Source organism: Hemitrygon akajei, chromosome 9, assembly GCF_048418815.1.
Source record: "Hemitrygon akajei chromosome 9, sHemAka1.3, whole genome shotgun sequence".
In the NCBI taxonomy this organism is placed as follows: domain Eukaryota; kingdom Metazoa; phylum Chordata; class Chondrichthyes; order Myliobatiformes; family Dasyatidae; genus Hemitrygon; species Hemitrygon akajei.
The window spans coordinates 54,118,453-54,132,036 of record NC_133132.1 but is presented as its reverse complement, the minus strand read 5'-3'; the positions used below and the strand labels follow the sequence as shown (position 1 = coordinate 54,132,036).

The 13,584-nt window shown below is 45.5% G+C and overlaps 1 protein-coding gene and 1 non-coding gene across 2 annotated transcripts in view; both read left to right on the top strand.

The window, feature by feature from the left end:
* The window catches only part of plb1 (phospholipase B1), a 181,686-nt gene extending 174,179 nt beyond the window's left edge, over nt 1-7,507 (top strand). The window contains exons 56-59 of the mRNA XM_073055347.1: nt 906-1,010; nt 3,433-3,528; nt 5,701-5,775; nt 7,292-7,507. Of these exons, the coding sequence (XP_072911448.1) occupies nt 906-1,010; nt 3,433-3,528; nt 5,701-5,775; nt 7,292-7,507 (492 nt within the window). The remainder of the gene's footprint in view (nt 1-905; nt 1,011-3,432; nt 3,529-5,700; nt 5,776-7,291) is intronic.
* Nucleotides 6,394-6,467, top strand: trnai-aau (transfer RNA isoleucine (anticodon AAU)). The gene has a single exon. It is a non-coding gene; the product is annotated as a tRNA-Ile (tRNA).
* Nucleotides 7,508-13,584: the final 6,077 nt, after the last annotated feature.

Sequence of the window (13,584 nt, the reverse complement as noted above, 5' to 3'; positions counted from 1 at the left end):
AATTCGCAAGGTAGCTATTGATACATATTTCTCACACTTCTTCCCCTTGGAGCCTGGATAATTGCTCATTACTTTTTGATGTTAGTTTTAATCACCAACATCCTTTCCCATTCGAATAGTTTGTGGAGTTTAACATCCCATTGCTATGGGTCTAGGCAGCTGCTTCCAAATACTGGCTGCGATGAAACAAAATTGCATGAAGCAAGTTCTTCTGCTAGTCAAAGTGTGGAGCTTGCTAAAGATAGATTCAAGGAATAAATACCTTTTCCATTACCTCCTCCCCCCCCCAACACCATCCTATCTGGTCCCACCTATTGCCTACCCATCTTGTCTCTATCTTTCCTCTTCCCCTCTCCCTCCTGGTTCCATCTGTGTTCTTTTTGTGTCTCTTTTATAATCTTGTCACCTATTATCTACTGACCTGTCCACACTTTAACCCCTCCTCTCCCAGATGGCTCAGTTATCACCCCACCCCTGCCCTCTTTAGTTCCCCACCAGCTACCTGCCCTCCCCCCCCCCCCCACTCCCGTACACTTGCTATCTTTCCTCTGCACTTTCAGCCCTGATGTAAGGTCATCCCTTTCCCTCCACAGATGTTGCTCAGCACGCTGAGTTCTTCCAGCAGGGTCTTGTTTTGTTTTGCTCAGTATTTGCTCTTGCTTTAACCAACCATCATCAGTCAATGGTGGTGAGTACAACTGGTTGCTAAGAGTCTCACAGGCTTACGTGTGACAATAGGTGCGATTCCCAATAGGTACCAGAAGCAGAGTGCTCTGTGCTAGGAACAGTAAATGTTGGAAGCATGCAGTTCACCAGGCAGAACCTGCGGAGAGAGAACTAGCATTGAAGTTTTTGCCAATGACCCTTCTTTGCTAATTATTATGCTATTATTTTCTTTTATTCAGACCAAACTGACTGCATTGATTGACAGTGGAAAATACGACACAACTGAAGACTTCACGGTTGTGCTGCAACCTTATTTCACAAATACTATCACTCCATTGAACATCGTAAGTCATTTTGTTATGGAATCTGGGCTGGGAGATATAAATTCATTGTGACAGTATTAATTTAGGGGGTGAAGAACTTACAATAGACCAACTTCCAAGTCAAGTGAAATTGACTTTATTGTCACTTGCACAAGTACGGTGAGGTACAGGTACAATGAAAAACTTGCTTTGCAACAACATCACAGGGTCAGACAACACACAGAACATAAATTATACATAAATTAGAGAAGATAATGAAGACAAGTGTGAAAAACAAGATACCAGTGCAAAAAGAAACATCTAGACACGTCTGTGGTAGTGCAAGTAGTCTATAGTTAAAGTAAATTTTATTATCAAAGTACAGATATGTCACCACGTACAACCCTGAGATTCATTTTCTGCAGGGTATACTCATCAATTCTATAGAATAGTAACCATAACAGGATTGATGAAAGATCATGGCGCTATTGATCACTGGCGACTTTCTGTGGACCGCAGTCTGGAGTACTCTAGAGGCAGGATCAGAGTTGTACTACTCAGTTCAAGAACCTGATTGTCGGAGGAAAGGAGCTGGTCCTGAACGTGGTGGAGTGGGACCACGTCTGTACCTTCAGCCTGATTGTAGCAGTGAAGAGGACCCAGGTTGGCTGGATACCTTTTCGAGGCAGCACCTCATGTACAGACCTTTCTTACTCTGACTGCGCCGTGTGCTTTATTTGTTTTTAAGAGTTTTTGAGGTGACCTGAGCTGTTGAAAGTGCTATAGGAATACAAAACTTCTTTTCTTTTAGTATATGTCCAACTGCGTGCATCAATCCCAATTCAGTGGACAGAAAACAGTTTCATTTCTGGGAGGGTGATGTCTCTGACAATAAACAGAACACAACTTCCACCCAACATTCACACTAATATTGGGAAATTGCAGAAAATCTAAAGGGCTTGCATACATCCATATGACACTTCTAATAGTCACCGCGTCTAGTCGGGAAAGCAATTCATTGTCAGATTCATTGTGTGAACGTACCCAGCGATCTGTGCTGAGACATTCCCTTCATCCACTGAGACAAAGCACTCGAAGCCAGGCTCCTGGTGCAAGGGACTTCACTGGAACAAACTGCAACATGTTGGGCAGGAAGACAACGAAGTTGAGATCATGGGCATCTGTAAAGAGGGGTCTGGTGCTTAATATGATGCTTCTTTGTACCAGACTGGACAGGGGGAGAGAACAGCTTGTTTTCCATCCATCGGCAGACGAGGTAGATGTCCAATTATCAGATGTTTTATAGAAACACATCAAACTGAAGTCATACTGAATGCCTATGGCCCTGTCTATAAGACTGCTGTTGCAGCTTCAGCAGGAGCTGGTAGTTCTGGAACTTAGCTGGGATTTGGATACATACAGTCCTGTCCTTGGTATTGTTTTTCTTGAGGAAGTGCAGGGCAGAGACTGAGGTCCATCCATTCTCAAAGCCCCCTATCTATCAACGGCCAGTCCCACTTGAGCAGAAGGTGGAGAAGCGTACTGAGAGGGTTTATTTTTTAGAAACTGCCTGTACTCCTTTTTAAGAACAAAAATAAGGCAGAAAATGGAAAGTACAATGAGCCACTCCAATTACAGGCTCTGTATTACAATTACATATTTCTTACCCCGATATTTTAGAATCATAAAGTTGTAGGTCACAGAAACAGGCCCTTTGGCCTATCATGTCCATGCTAAGTTTTTCCCCATCTACACTAATCTCACTTGCCTGCACTAAGTTCATTTCATCCAATACCTTGTCCATTAAGTTTCCATCTAAGTGTCTCTAAAAGATCATCATTGTATCTGTTTCTATCACCTCCTCTGGCACTAGTTCCAGACATCAACCGCTCCCAGGATAGAAAAAAATCTTACCTCTCAGAGCTTCTCAAAAACTCCTTCCTCTCACTTTGACTCTTGTTTTTGATACCATTGTTATCATGGGGAAAAAAAAGACTTTGGCAATCTGCCCTATCTATGTCTCTCATGATCTTATATACTTCTATCAGGTCACTCCTCGACCTCCATCGCTCTGAGTTTATCCAGTCTCTTCTAACTTCCTCCAAATCAGACAGTGTTTCATTTCTCTTGTTCATGTACCTGTTGTGGGCCGGTTCCATATCTGCCGGTGGGGATTAAAACCACTTCTGGCATATTTAAGGCAGAGGTCAATAGATTTGTGATTAGTCAGGCAATGAAGGCATATAGGAAGAAGGCAGGAGATTGGGGCTGAGAGGGAATTCATCAGCTATGTTGAAATGGTGGCATAGATTCGATGGGCCAAATAGCCTCATTCTGCTCCGATATCTTATGGTCCTGTATCTCAAATATCCATTGGTTATGTCTAAACCTATGAGATGACATCTGTATTATAATGTTATTTTATTTAACAATATAATTTATTCATCTGTTCCTTCCTTTCCAGTTGGGCGTGCCGGACCTGAGCTTCTTTTCAGTAGATTGCTTCCATTTAAGTGAACGAGGACAAGCTGAGATGGCCATTGGCTTATGGAACAACATGGTATTGCTTCGTCCTCAATTAGAAATTAGAAAGTAAAACACACAGCAACAGGGCCCTTCTGTCCACTGTCTGTGTCAATCATGATTGCTGCGCATTATCTGTATCCCTCTATTCCCTACATATTCCCGCACCTGTCTAAATGCCTCTTATACACCTCTTTCATATCTGCCTCCACATGTGCCTATCAGTCTGTGTTTAAAAAAAAATTTGCCTCAGACATCTCCTTTAAACTTTCCCCCTCTCACCTTAAACCATGCCTTCCAGTATTTGATATTTCCACCACGGGATAACGACTGGTTATCCATACATCTCACCATTTGGTAATCTTCTACAAGATTGCCCCTCAGTCTTGGGACTAAATTTCTCGTCACACATATTTTCCAAGGCTCCAGAGAAACAATCTAAGTGTGTTCCACCTCTCCTTATCCGAGCAGCTTCCTGCACCTCTCCATGTCCTTCCTGCACTGGAGAGATTCATAGCACTATGTCTCATTAACTCCACAACTCCAGCAATTGGGAATTTGATTTTGGACTGGATGATCAGATTTAATATTTCAAAGTCACCATCCAAACTTACAGAGTAAATCTGTGTCTGTCCAAACCAAGCTCAGTTGTCTTTGTGCTAATCTGCACCAGCTCCACCAACCATTGCACATTTTGTCTCCGATCTAAACTGTCTTCCAGTTAACCAATATCTCACTTTCAGAATTATCAACCGTTCCTTGGCCTTGCCCCTCTGTAACTTCCTATCGTCCTTTCAACCTGGCCCCTTCAACATCCCTGAATTTAACCACTCTCACTTTGGCCCAATGTTCTGGAATATCCTCCCCAATTCTCTCCTCCTCTCCTCATCTCTTTCCTCCTTTTAAGCATTTCCTTGAAGCTCCTTTGTGCATGATTGCTGAGACCTGGAGCTTTCAAGACTAAATTCCTGGTACAAATATTTTCCAATAGTTCCCTAGGCCATAAATAGGATCGTATACTGTACCAATGAAGCAAAAGTACAAGCAATAAACTTTCATCGAGCAGATTTTTGTCAAGTAGATGTTTAGAACAAAAGCAGATAACTAGGATGGAGGTAAAAATGGGTCATAACCATGTCTGGAGAATTAAAGTCATCTATGTAGTGGTCACTCTAGCCTGGTCACAATACTCCACCAGAACTCTAGCCAAAAAAAGGCACCTGCTCATTCATAAATCTCACCTGTCCTCACATTGCTTTCTGTTGAATTTGTAGGAAGCAAAATACCACAGTTGCAGATAATCTAAAATTAAAGCTCATAGACTCTGAAATGCATGGGAGAATGCTGGTCAGAAAGCACCTGTGGAGAGAGAAGCCAAGTTAACTTCCAACATGATAGAAACATAGAAAGCATAGAAAACCTACAGCACAATACAGGCCCTTCAGCCCACAAAGTTGTGCCGAACATGTCCCTACCTTAGAAATTACTAGGCTTACCCATAGCCCTCTATTTTTCTAAGCTCCATGTACCTATCCAAAAGTCTCTTAAAAGACCCTATCGTAACCGCCTCCACCACCACTGTTGCCAGCAGCCCATTCAATGCACTCACCACTCTCTGAGTAAAAAAACTTACCCCTGACATCTCCTCTGTACCTACTTCCCAGCACCTTAAACCTGTGCCCTCTTGTGGCAACCATTTCAGCCCTGGGAAAAAGCCTCTGACTATCCACACGATCAATGCACATTAATGGAAGGTCTCTCTTTCTCTCCCTTTCCACAAATGTATCCTGACCTGCTCATTATTTCCAGTGTTATCTATTTTTATTTTATGTTGAACTCTCATTTCAGATTCTAGGAGCCCAAAATGTGGGTGGGGATAGGGAGGGATGTGCAATATGGTGTATCCATTCTCCCAGCCCACCATCAGAATATTCAAAAGCTCCCCAAATGAGGCCATAAAGTCAAGTTGCCTTACTCCACAGATTGGTTGATAGTTCCCTCTCTATCTCTCATCCCAGACCATGAGAGCCTTTGGCAAATGAACAAGTCCGGTGGGCTTTGGAGCACGTATAGAAATTCAATCACTATATCTCTCTGCTTCCTGCTTCCCCTTCCCTTTTAAGTGATTCTCAGTGAGACCGATGGAGATAGTTATTGTACAGGTAATTATATTTAATATTTGGGCTTTATTCCCTTTCCCCTCCTGCAGCTGGAGCCAGTTGGACACAAGCAAAATTACAACAATTTCACCTATGACAGAAGCAAGCTGAAGTGTCCAAGCTCTGTAAGTAAAGGTGTCTTTAGATGATGGTCTATTACATTTTATTGGCAAAGTACTCTTTGTTGTGCTGTTTAAGAATCATGTTAATCAGTTATTACCAAATATTTGAACTCTATACAATAGAGTTGTAATGCTACTGCAATTATTGAGAAAATCACACTTGTAAAGGGCAAGTCTGCTCCCTAAGCAAGCAGGCCACAGTTAAGGTATATAAATAAATATCTTTGCTTTAATGTCATTGACATAGCGTAGTGAAACTTGTTGATTTTTGTTGCAGCAATACAATGCAATACCATCAACAATGCTGCCTATGACCCTTCCCAGCTACTTTGCAGTGAAGTTCAATTTCAAAGCAACTTGGTGAATTACAGTAAATATATATATAAAATATTTGTTAAATTAGTGCAAAAAAAAGTAGTGAGGTAGTGTTCATAGGTTCAATGTCCATTCAGAAATCTGATGGCAGAGGGGAAGCTGTTCCTGAAACATTGGGTGTGTGACTTCAGACTCATGTACCTCCCTCCTGATGGGAGCAATGAGAAGAGGGCATGTCTGGAGTGATGGGCGTTCTTAATGATGGATGCTGCCTTCTTGGATACTATGAGGACAGATGGTTTGCGAGGACGGTTAGCTCAGTTGGTCAGAGTGTAGTGCTAATAACACCAAGGTCGTGGGTTCAATCCCCATACTGTCCACGTGTTTCCTTTTGTGATCTTGTAAAAGCCGGAAATTCGAACTAGATGGGAGAATGGTTTAGCTCATGGTGGAGTGGTGGAGCAGACTCGATGGGCCAAATGGCCTACTTCTGCTCCTTTGTCTTGTGATCTTATGAAGGCTGGTGCCCATGATGGAGCTGACTAAGTTCACAATATTCTGCTGCGTCTTTCAATCACGTGCAGGGGCTCCTCCATACCAGGTGGCAATGTAGCCGGTTAGAATGCTCTCCACAGTACAACTGTACAAGTTTGTAGAGCCATACCAAATCTTCTCAAACTCCTAATGAAATATTGCCACCGTCTTGCCTTCTTTGTAACTGTAAAGATCCTCAGAGATATTGACACCCAGGAACTTGAAATTGCTCACTCTTCCCACTTCTGATCCCTCTATGAGGACTGGTGTGTGTTCCCTCGGCAGTACAGTCAGTACGTAGGTCTTGCTGACGTTGAGTGCAGAGTTGTTGCTGCGACACCACTCCACTAACTGATATATGAGCTCCTGTACGCCCTCTCGTCACCATCTAAAGTTCTGCCAGCAATATTTGTGTCATCAGCAAATTTATAGATGGCATTTGAGCTGTGCCTACCCACACAGTCATGGGCATTGAGAGAGAGTAGAGCAGTGGGCTAAGCATACATCCTTGAGATGCTTAATGAGTTAATATCACAACAAAACCAGGTGCTCCGGCTATTGCCTACAGCAGGAAGCGGATAATGCAAATTGCAGATGCCTGAAATCAAATCCACTGCAGGGATAAAAATGATGTTATGTGATTACCACAAACAGGTTTTTTTCCTTCCAGGGCTCACCTTACTTGTTCACACGAAGAAACAGCGCTGTGGAACCAGAGGTCACACCTGGAAGTGGGGCGGACCAGAAAATTTGGGTGCCTGTACTCATAGCCTTGGCAGGGGTGATCACAGGGGCAGTGCTTGTCCTGATCATGGCAAAGCTGAGATCCCCGAAATGCAAACTCCACAATGAGGAACCAATGGAGCTGAACGGAATTAAACTATAAGACGTGGATTATTGAGAGTTTCTGTGATTCTATTTCATTGGCTTTTTACAGGTTCAAATTTTCATTTATTATCAAAGTATGCAACTCTGAAATTCTTCTTCTCCAGATAGCCACGAAATCAAGAAAGAAAAGAACAGCAGCACGATTATCAACCCCCAAATCCCTCCTCCCCGCACAAAAAAATGAACAAAAACAGAACGGGCACATTGATCCCCAAATCACTCTCCACACACACACAAAATTGAGAGAGATTGGGTGAGAAACACAGAGTATAAAAACCTATAAGACTAAAATAGTCTATAGTCCAAGTCCACATCCAAAACACAGAAAACCTGGGTAATGTTCTCCGGACACAGCAGCAGGACTTTCCCTCTCCAGAGGCAGAGCAATCCCTCTGACAATCAAAAGGCAGTCTTCCCTCTCCAGCAGGAGAGTGATCTCCCAGTGATCAAAAGGCAGTCTTCCCTCTCCAGAGGCAGAGCAATCCCTCTGACAATCAAAAGGCAGTCTTCCCTCTCCAGCAGGAGAGTGATCTCCCAGTGATCAAAAGGCAGTCTTCCCTCTCCAGTAGCGGTTTGATTCCCCCAACAATCAAAAAGCAGTCTCCTCCGGTAGCAGAGCAGTCAAAAGGCAGTTCTCCCTCTCTGTAGCAGGGTGATCCCACCAGCAATCAAAAGGCAGGCAGCTGGCGCTCCCCTTCCGCATTTCTCTCGATGTTTCAATCTCTCTTGCTCTAATTAGTGAACAACAGAAGCTGCAATTGGCAAAATGGAGTCGTATAGCGGCTCGTGCTCCATCCCACAGCCTTCTCGCCAGGAGCTTTGCGCACGTTGGCTCCGCCTCCCAGAATCCTCTTGGCGATTACGGAGCGCTGGAACACCCGAACAATCTCCAAACTGCAAATCAGGGCTCCAACAGTTTCAGTGTCATATTCAAGATGAAAAACAAATGTAAGAGACAAAAGAAGTGAAATATATGGTTTTGTGATCTATCCAGAAGATGTTGACTGAAGGAGCGTTGTACGCAGGTGATATCTTGAAAAGAAGTGCACATTAGTACAACAAAAACTTGAGGACTCCAATTTCTCTCCGTTTCGGATTACTGTCACCATTAAAACCCTTGTGTGCATATTCATAGCGAAGCCAATATCAGCACATTAGACCACCTGAGCAATTGTCTTTTTCCATCTCAACTGGCCATATTGGGAAAATATCCTGGGCACTTCCCTAGCAGGCCAGGCAACACTTCGGGCCAAGACCCTTCATCAGCACTGGGAAAACAAGATGAGGTTAGAGTTACTTCTTCATAACTTCCGCCATCTCCTCAACTGCTGCGATGAGGCCACACTCGGGTAGGAGGAGTAACACCTTATATTCTGCTTGGGGAGCCTCCAACCTGATGGTATCAACATCAATTTCTCAAACTTCCAGTAACTGCTCACCTCCTCCCATTCCCATTTCCATTTCCCTCTCTCATCTCATCTCCTTACCTGCCCTACACCTCCCTCTGATGCTCCTCACCTTTCCCTTTTTTCCATTGTCTTCTACCCTCTCCTTTCAGATTCCCTTTCTCCAGCCCTTTATCTCTTTCACCTATCAGCTTCTCAGCCCTTTACTTCACCCCTCCCCCTCTCCCAGATTCAGCTATCACCTTGTACTTCTTCCTCCCCTCCCTCTCCCCCCAGCTTTTTGCTCCAACTTCTCATCTTTTTTTCAAGTCCTGAAAAAACTAAACTGCTAAGGAAATGCCCAAAGACAGGAAAATCCACCGATACTGGAGATTCAGACAACACACACAAAGTGCTGGTGGAACTCAGCAGGCCTGGTAAAGAGTGAATAAAGACTTTTGGATAGGTACATGGAGCTTAGAAAAATAGGGGGCTATAGGTAAGAATAGCAATTTCTAAGGTAGGGACATGTTTGGCACAACTTTGTGGGCCGAAGGGCCTGTATTGTGCTGTAGGTTTTCTATGTTAGAGTGGCACCTGTTGAGGTCAGGCAAAGTCAGGCTGAGAACACTGATGATGCGAGCCAGCCCTCAACTCTGATTACAACCATTGACAGGCCCTTCATCTCCGGGGAGAAACAGAGCACTTTGCAGAGTTGCCCTAACTTAAAGTCACACGTGGGAATATGGAGTTCTGGCGCAAGCTCACCAGACACACCCTAAAGATGTACGCGCGTTGGTAAAAGCAAAGCGCCTAAGGAATATGTGGGACAGTATGGCCCAGGGGATATGGGATGGTACATGGGCGACTTCCAGGAATGCCAGCAATGAAAAAATATATCCTTTCTTGGAAGAGGAAGTGAGGCAGCGACTGGGGGAAGGTGAGAGTAACTGGGGAACGATAATGGTAGTAATTCAAAGCGCTAATGAGACAGCCATGGATTGTGCAGAGTGTATGAGGAGTATTGAGGGTCGATAATCCAGCGAGGAACGACACAGTCTTCCTGAAAATAATAAAGGAAGGCCTGAGCCTAGCCCACCGGGAAGTTTAGATTTAGGAAGAGTGGTGGGGGGTCTGCACTAGTTTCGTGGGCCAGTGAGACAGACCAAAAACGTGCAAAATAAATCATGAAGTGGCCATAGTGGATGCCGCTGATGTGACGTCACAGAGGATTTGTTTTGCGTGCCGGCATTTGGGGCACGTAGCACGGAACAGCTGGAATAGATGTGGGAGGGTAAAGGAGTTGATATGCTACAGCTGTGGCCTATCGGGTCATGGTTTCAGGCGGCATCCAAGAAAGAAGAAAGAAAAACAAGTGGAAGTCACAGCAGACGCGCAGTGTCTCTCCCCGTCAGTGGCCATTCTCACCAATCTGACTGCCGATCAGATCATTGAACTGGTGAAGGCAGCTTCTAGGTCAGTAAAAGATGTGGCAATGGCCCCCACTGCCAGCGCTGGTGACCCGCAGATGCTCACAACAGCATTGTTAGGGGACCAGTAATGTGATTATATTTGTTGACACAGGGGCATCGATATTGATAACTGTCATTTCCTTGCCAACAACCGGACAGACTATTTATATTACAGGTGTAGGAGGAAAAATGATGAAAGCAGAATGAAGCGAGTCGCAGATACTCAAAATCAGCGGAGAGCAGCTACCAGTGTATTTCTGGGTATCTCCAAATAATGACGGCACTGGCCTTGGAATAGACATCCTCAGGGAAGCAGAGGCATTATAGATTCAGGAAAGGGAGAAATAAAATGGACAATGAACACATACAACCACCAGAGAACGCAACACAGCCAGCATAACTGCATTTTCAGGGTAAAGTGAAGGAACTAAAGCACCAGGGGATGCTCGGAGAGACCGCATCAAGTACTAACTTGCCTATATGGCCAGTAAAGAGGCTTGATTGAATCCCATTGTGACGAGCCCTACAATAACCCTGACTGGCCTGTCTCCAGAACATAAAGTCTTTTTTCTGTCCTGTCTATCGTTAATGGATTTTGGGGGGCTACCGTTATCGCCTCAGTCCCAAGACCGATCTGCTTTCACCCTGGGTGGGCAGCAGTATGTGTGGGCCAGGCTCCCCCAGGGATCCCACAACAGCCAAGCTATTTTTCATAAGGTCATGGCACAGATTTTGGAAAAACTCAATCCAACACCCTACCGTGCGACCATCTTACCTGGTTAGCAATCTGCTAATTGCTTCAGAGGACTAAGCAGGTCATTTTAAGGGTGACGGCCAGTGCTTTAGGGATACTGTGAGGCGAGGGGTTTAAAATCAGTCCACTCAAGGCTCAGATAGGACAGAAATCCATGCAGTAGCTAGGCCACACGGGAGGAAGGACATGTCAGATGACAGACGCACGGTAATCAGCTTCATGCCCTGCCCTGTAACAGGAGTGAGGAAGGTAATGGGTCCATTCAATTTCTGCCGTAATTTCATACCAGGGTTCACTAATGGCCCCGATACAGTCCTTGATTAAAGGAGAGTATTACAACACAGTAGTGGTGCAGGACCATGAGGACACAAGAAGGCCAGTGGCATATTATTCGACGAAACAGACACCCATTGCGGAAGGACTTCCCCGCGGGCTAGCAGCTTCAGACTGTGTCGCATGGGCAATGCGAGTGAGCGAACCGGTTTAATGATGGGACAACTCATACTGTACACACTGGAGAGCTCCTGAATACGGGGAGGCTGAGAGCAGTCACCAACAGCAGACAGACAGCTTGGGAAGCAGTTCTCATCCCCAAAGGCATGTCAGTAACGATAGTTAGGGACACGGGAATGAATCCCGCGACATCCACCCCAACAGAGGGGGAGGCGCACGAGTGCCAAATGGAAATAGAACAGGGAGAAAATGTCATTGTGATGGAAACACCTCTGGAAAGGGGGAGCAGGGGAAATTTTCATAAATGGGTTTCGGAGGTTCATAGATGGGAAGCTGCGGACTGGGTGGGTTGTGGTGAAGGAAACAGGTGAAGAAATAGGTGAGGATTTGTAACCTCAACATGTACAGGCATTCACCACGGGCACCTAGTACAAGAATTGCTGGAAGCAGTGAGTCCACCAGCAGAGGCGGCAGTAGTTAAAGCTCACCAGAAAGGGGAGAGCAGGGAGCAGAAAGGAAATGAGTGGGCAGACATCAGGGCAAAGGGCGCAGCAGAGGAACGAGAGGCAACTGAAATTGCAAGTGTGCAGGAAGAAACAAATGGCGTCAGTTTAATAAAATTATCTGAAGAGGCAGAGGCAGTAGAGATGGAGAAATGGCGGAGAAAGGGAGTAAAGGGGGGGGGGACTAGATGGAAGTTGGACCCCTGGGGAAGGAGGAGTTGTGTTGGTGCCACCATGTGTTAGGCAGATACTACTGAAGTTATATCATGGGGTGATGCATCAGGGAAGGCAGAGCATGATCACAACCCTCCAGCAGGATTGGTGGTGGTCAGGGATGTTGAGAAATTCTGCCTGCCTTTGTATCATTTGCGCCCGGCATAACACCGGTAAGGCCCATAAGGCTACCGCTGGAAAACCAGCCGCGGCCGAGGGGACCCTGGGAAAACATCCAGACGGACTTCTCGGGGCCGCTACCCAAAATCGGGGGGGAAAGCGACCATCAAGTAATTATGGATGACGTCACCGGGTGGGTAGAGGCTTTCCCAACAAGGGACTGCACCGCTGCATGGATTCCAGTTCAGGAAGTCCTCCCAAGGTGGGGAACCTCAGTCCAGGTGGACTCGGATCAGGGAGCACACTTCACAGGCAAAGTGATGAAGGAAATGTGCCGACCGCTAGGGATTCGACAACGGTTCCACGTGCCCAACCACCCTCAGAGTTGAGGAATGGTAGAAAGGATGAACAGAACATTCAAGAATGCTTTGGCCAAAGCTATAGCTGAGATGGAAAGACATGGGATTGCGAGCAACCCAAACCGCACACTGGGCCTCAGCCCCTACGATTTATTGGTGGGTTGAGCAATGCAGCTCCCTTATGAGGTAATTACCAGTTGTGGTGAGCATGGGGCTTCCAGGCCAAGAATGACACTGTATGTGAAAGACTTTTGCAACCAACTTAAAGTGTTGAAGGACCGAGCAAAACAACAGCAGCACATTGCTAATCAGAGAGAGCCAGTGCAAAAGGAGATAGTCCTCCCACAGCCGGTGACCAAGTCATGGTGAGGGTGCTTGCCTGAAGGGGCAAGGTTTGCTCCCAGATGGGTAGGACCACAGATGGTTCTTTTAACAAGTGACACTCAAGTCTGTGTGCAGTCTCAGCGAGGCAGCCAGAGGAAACTCTGAAACTGTACATCTCTCCTTGTTGCTCCCCTAGACAGAGCGGGGAATCAAGTGCACCAAATAACCACGTAATTACAGAGAACCCAAGAGATGAGCACCAGCCGGCCACACCAGACCCGACCACAGCTGATGGAAATACACCCACAGGAAACGCGAAGGCAGAAGACACCGAGAGCGTGAGAGAAACCCGTGAATAGCGTGCTGAAGTATGATGGTGACGGTTCTCTGTAATGAAGTCCGGTTGCTGAAGGTAGATGATTAGTTGAACAGCATAGAATGGAAAAGATATCGGTGAAAATAGATGAGGAGGGATTTAAGTTAAAGCAGAGA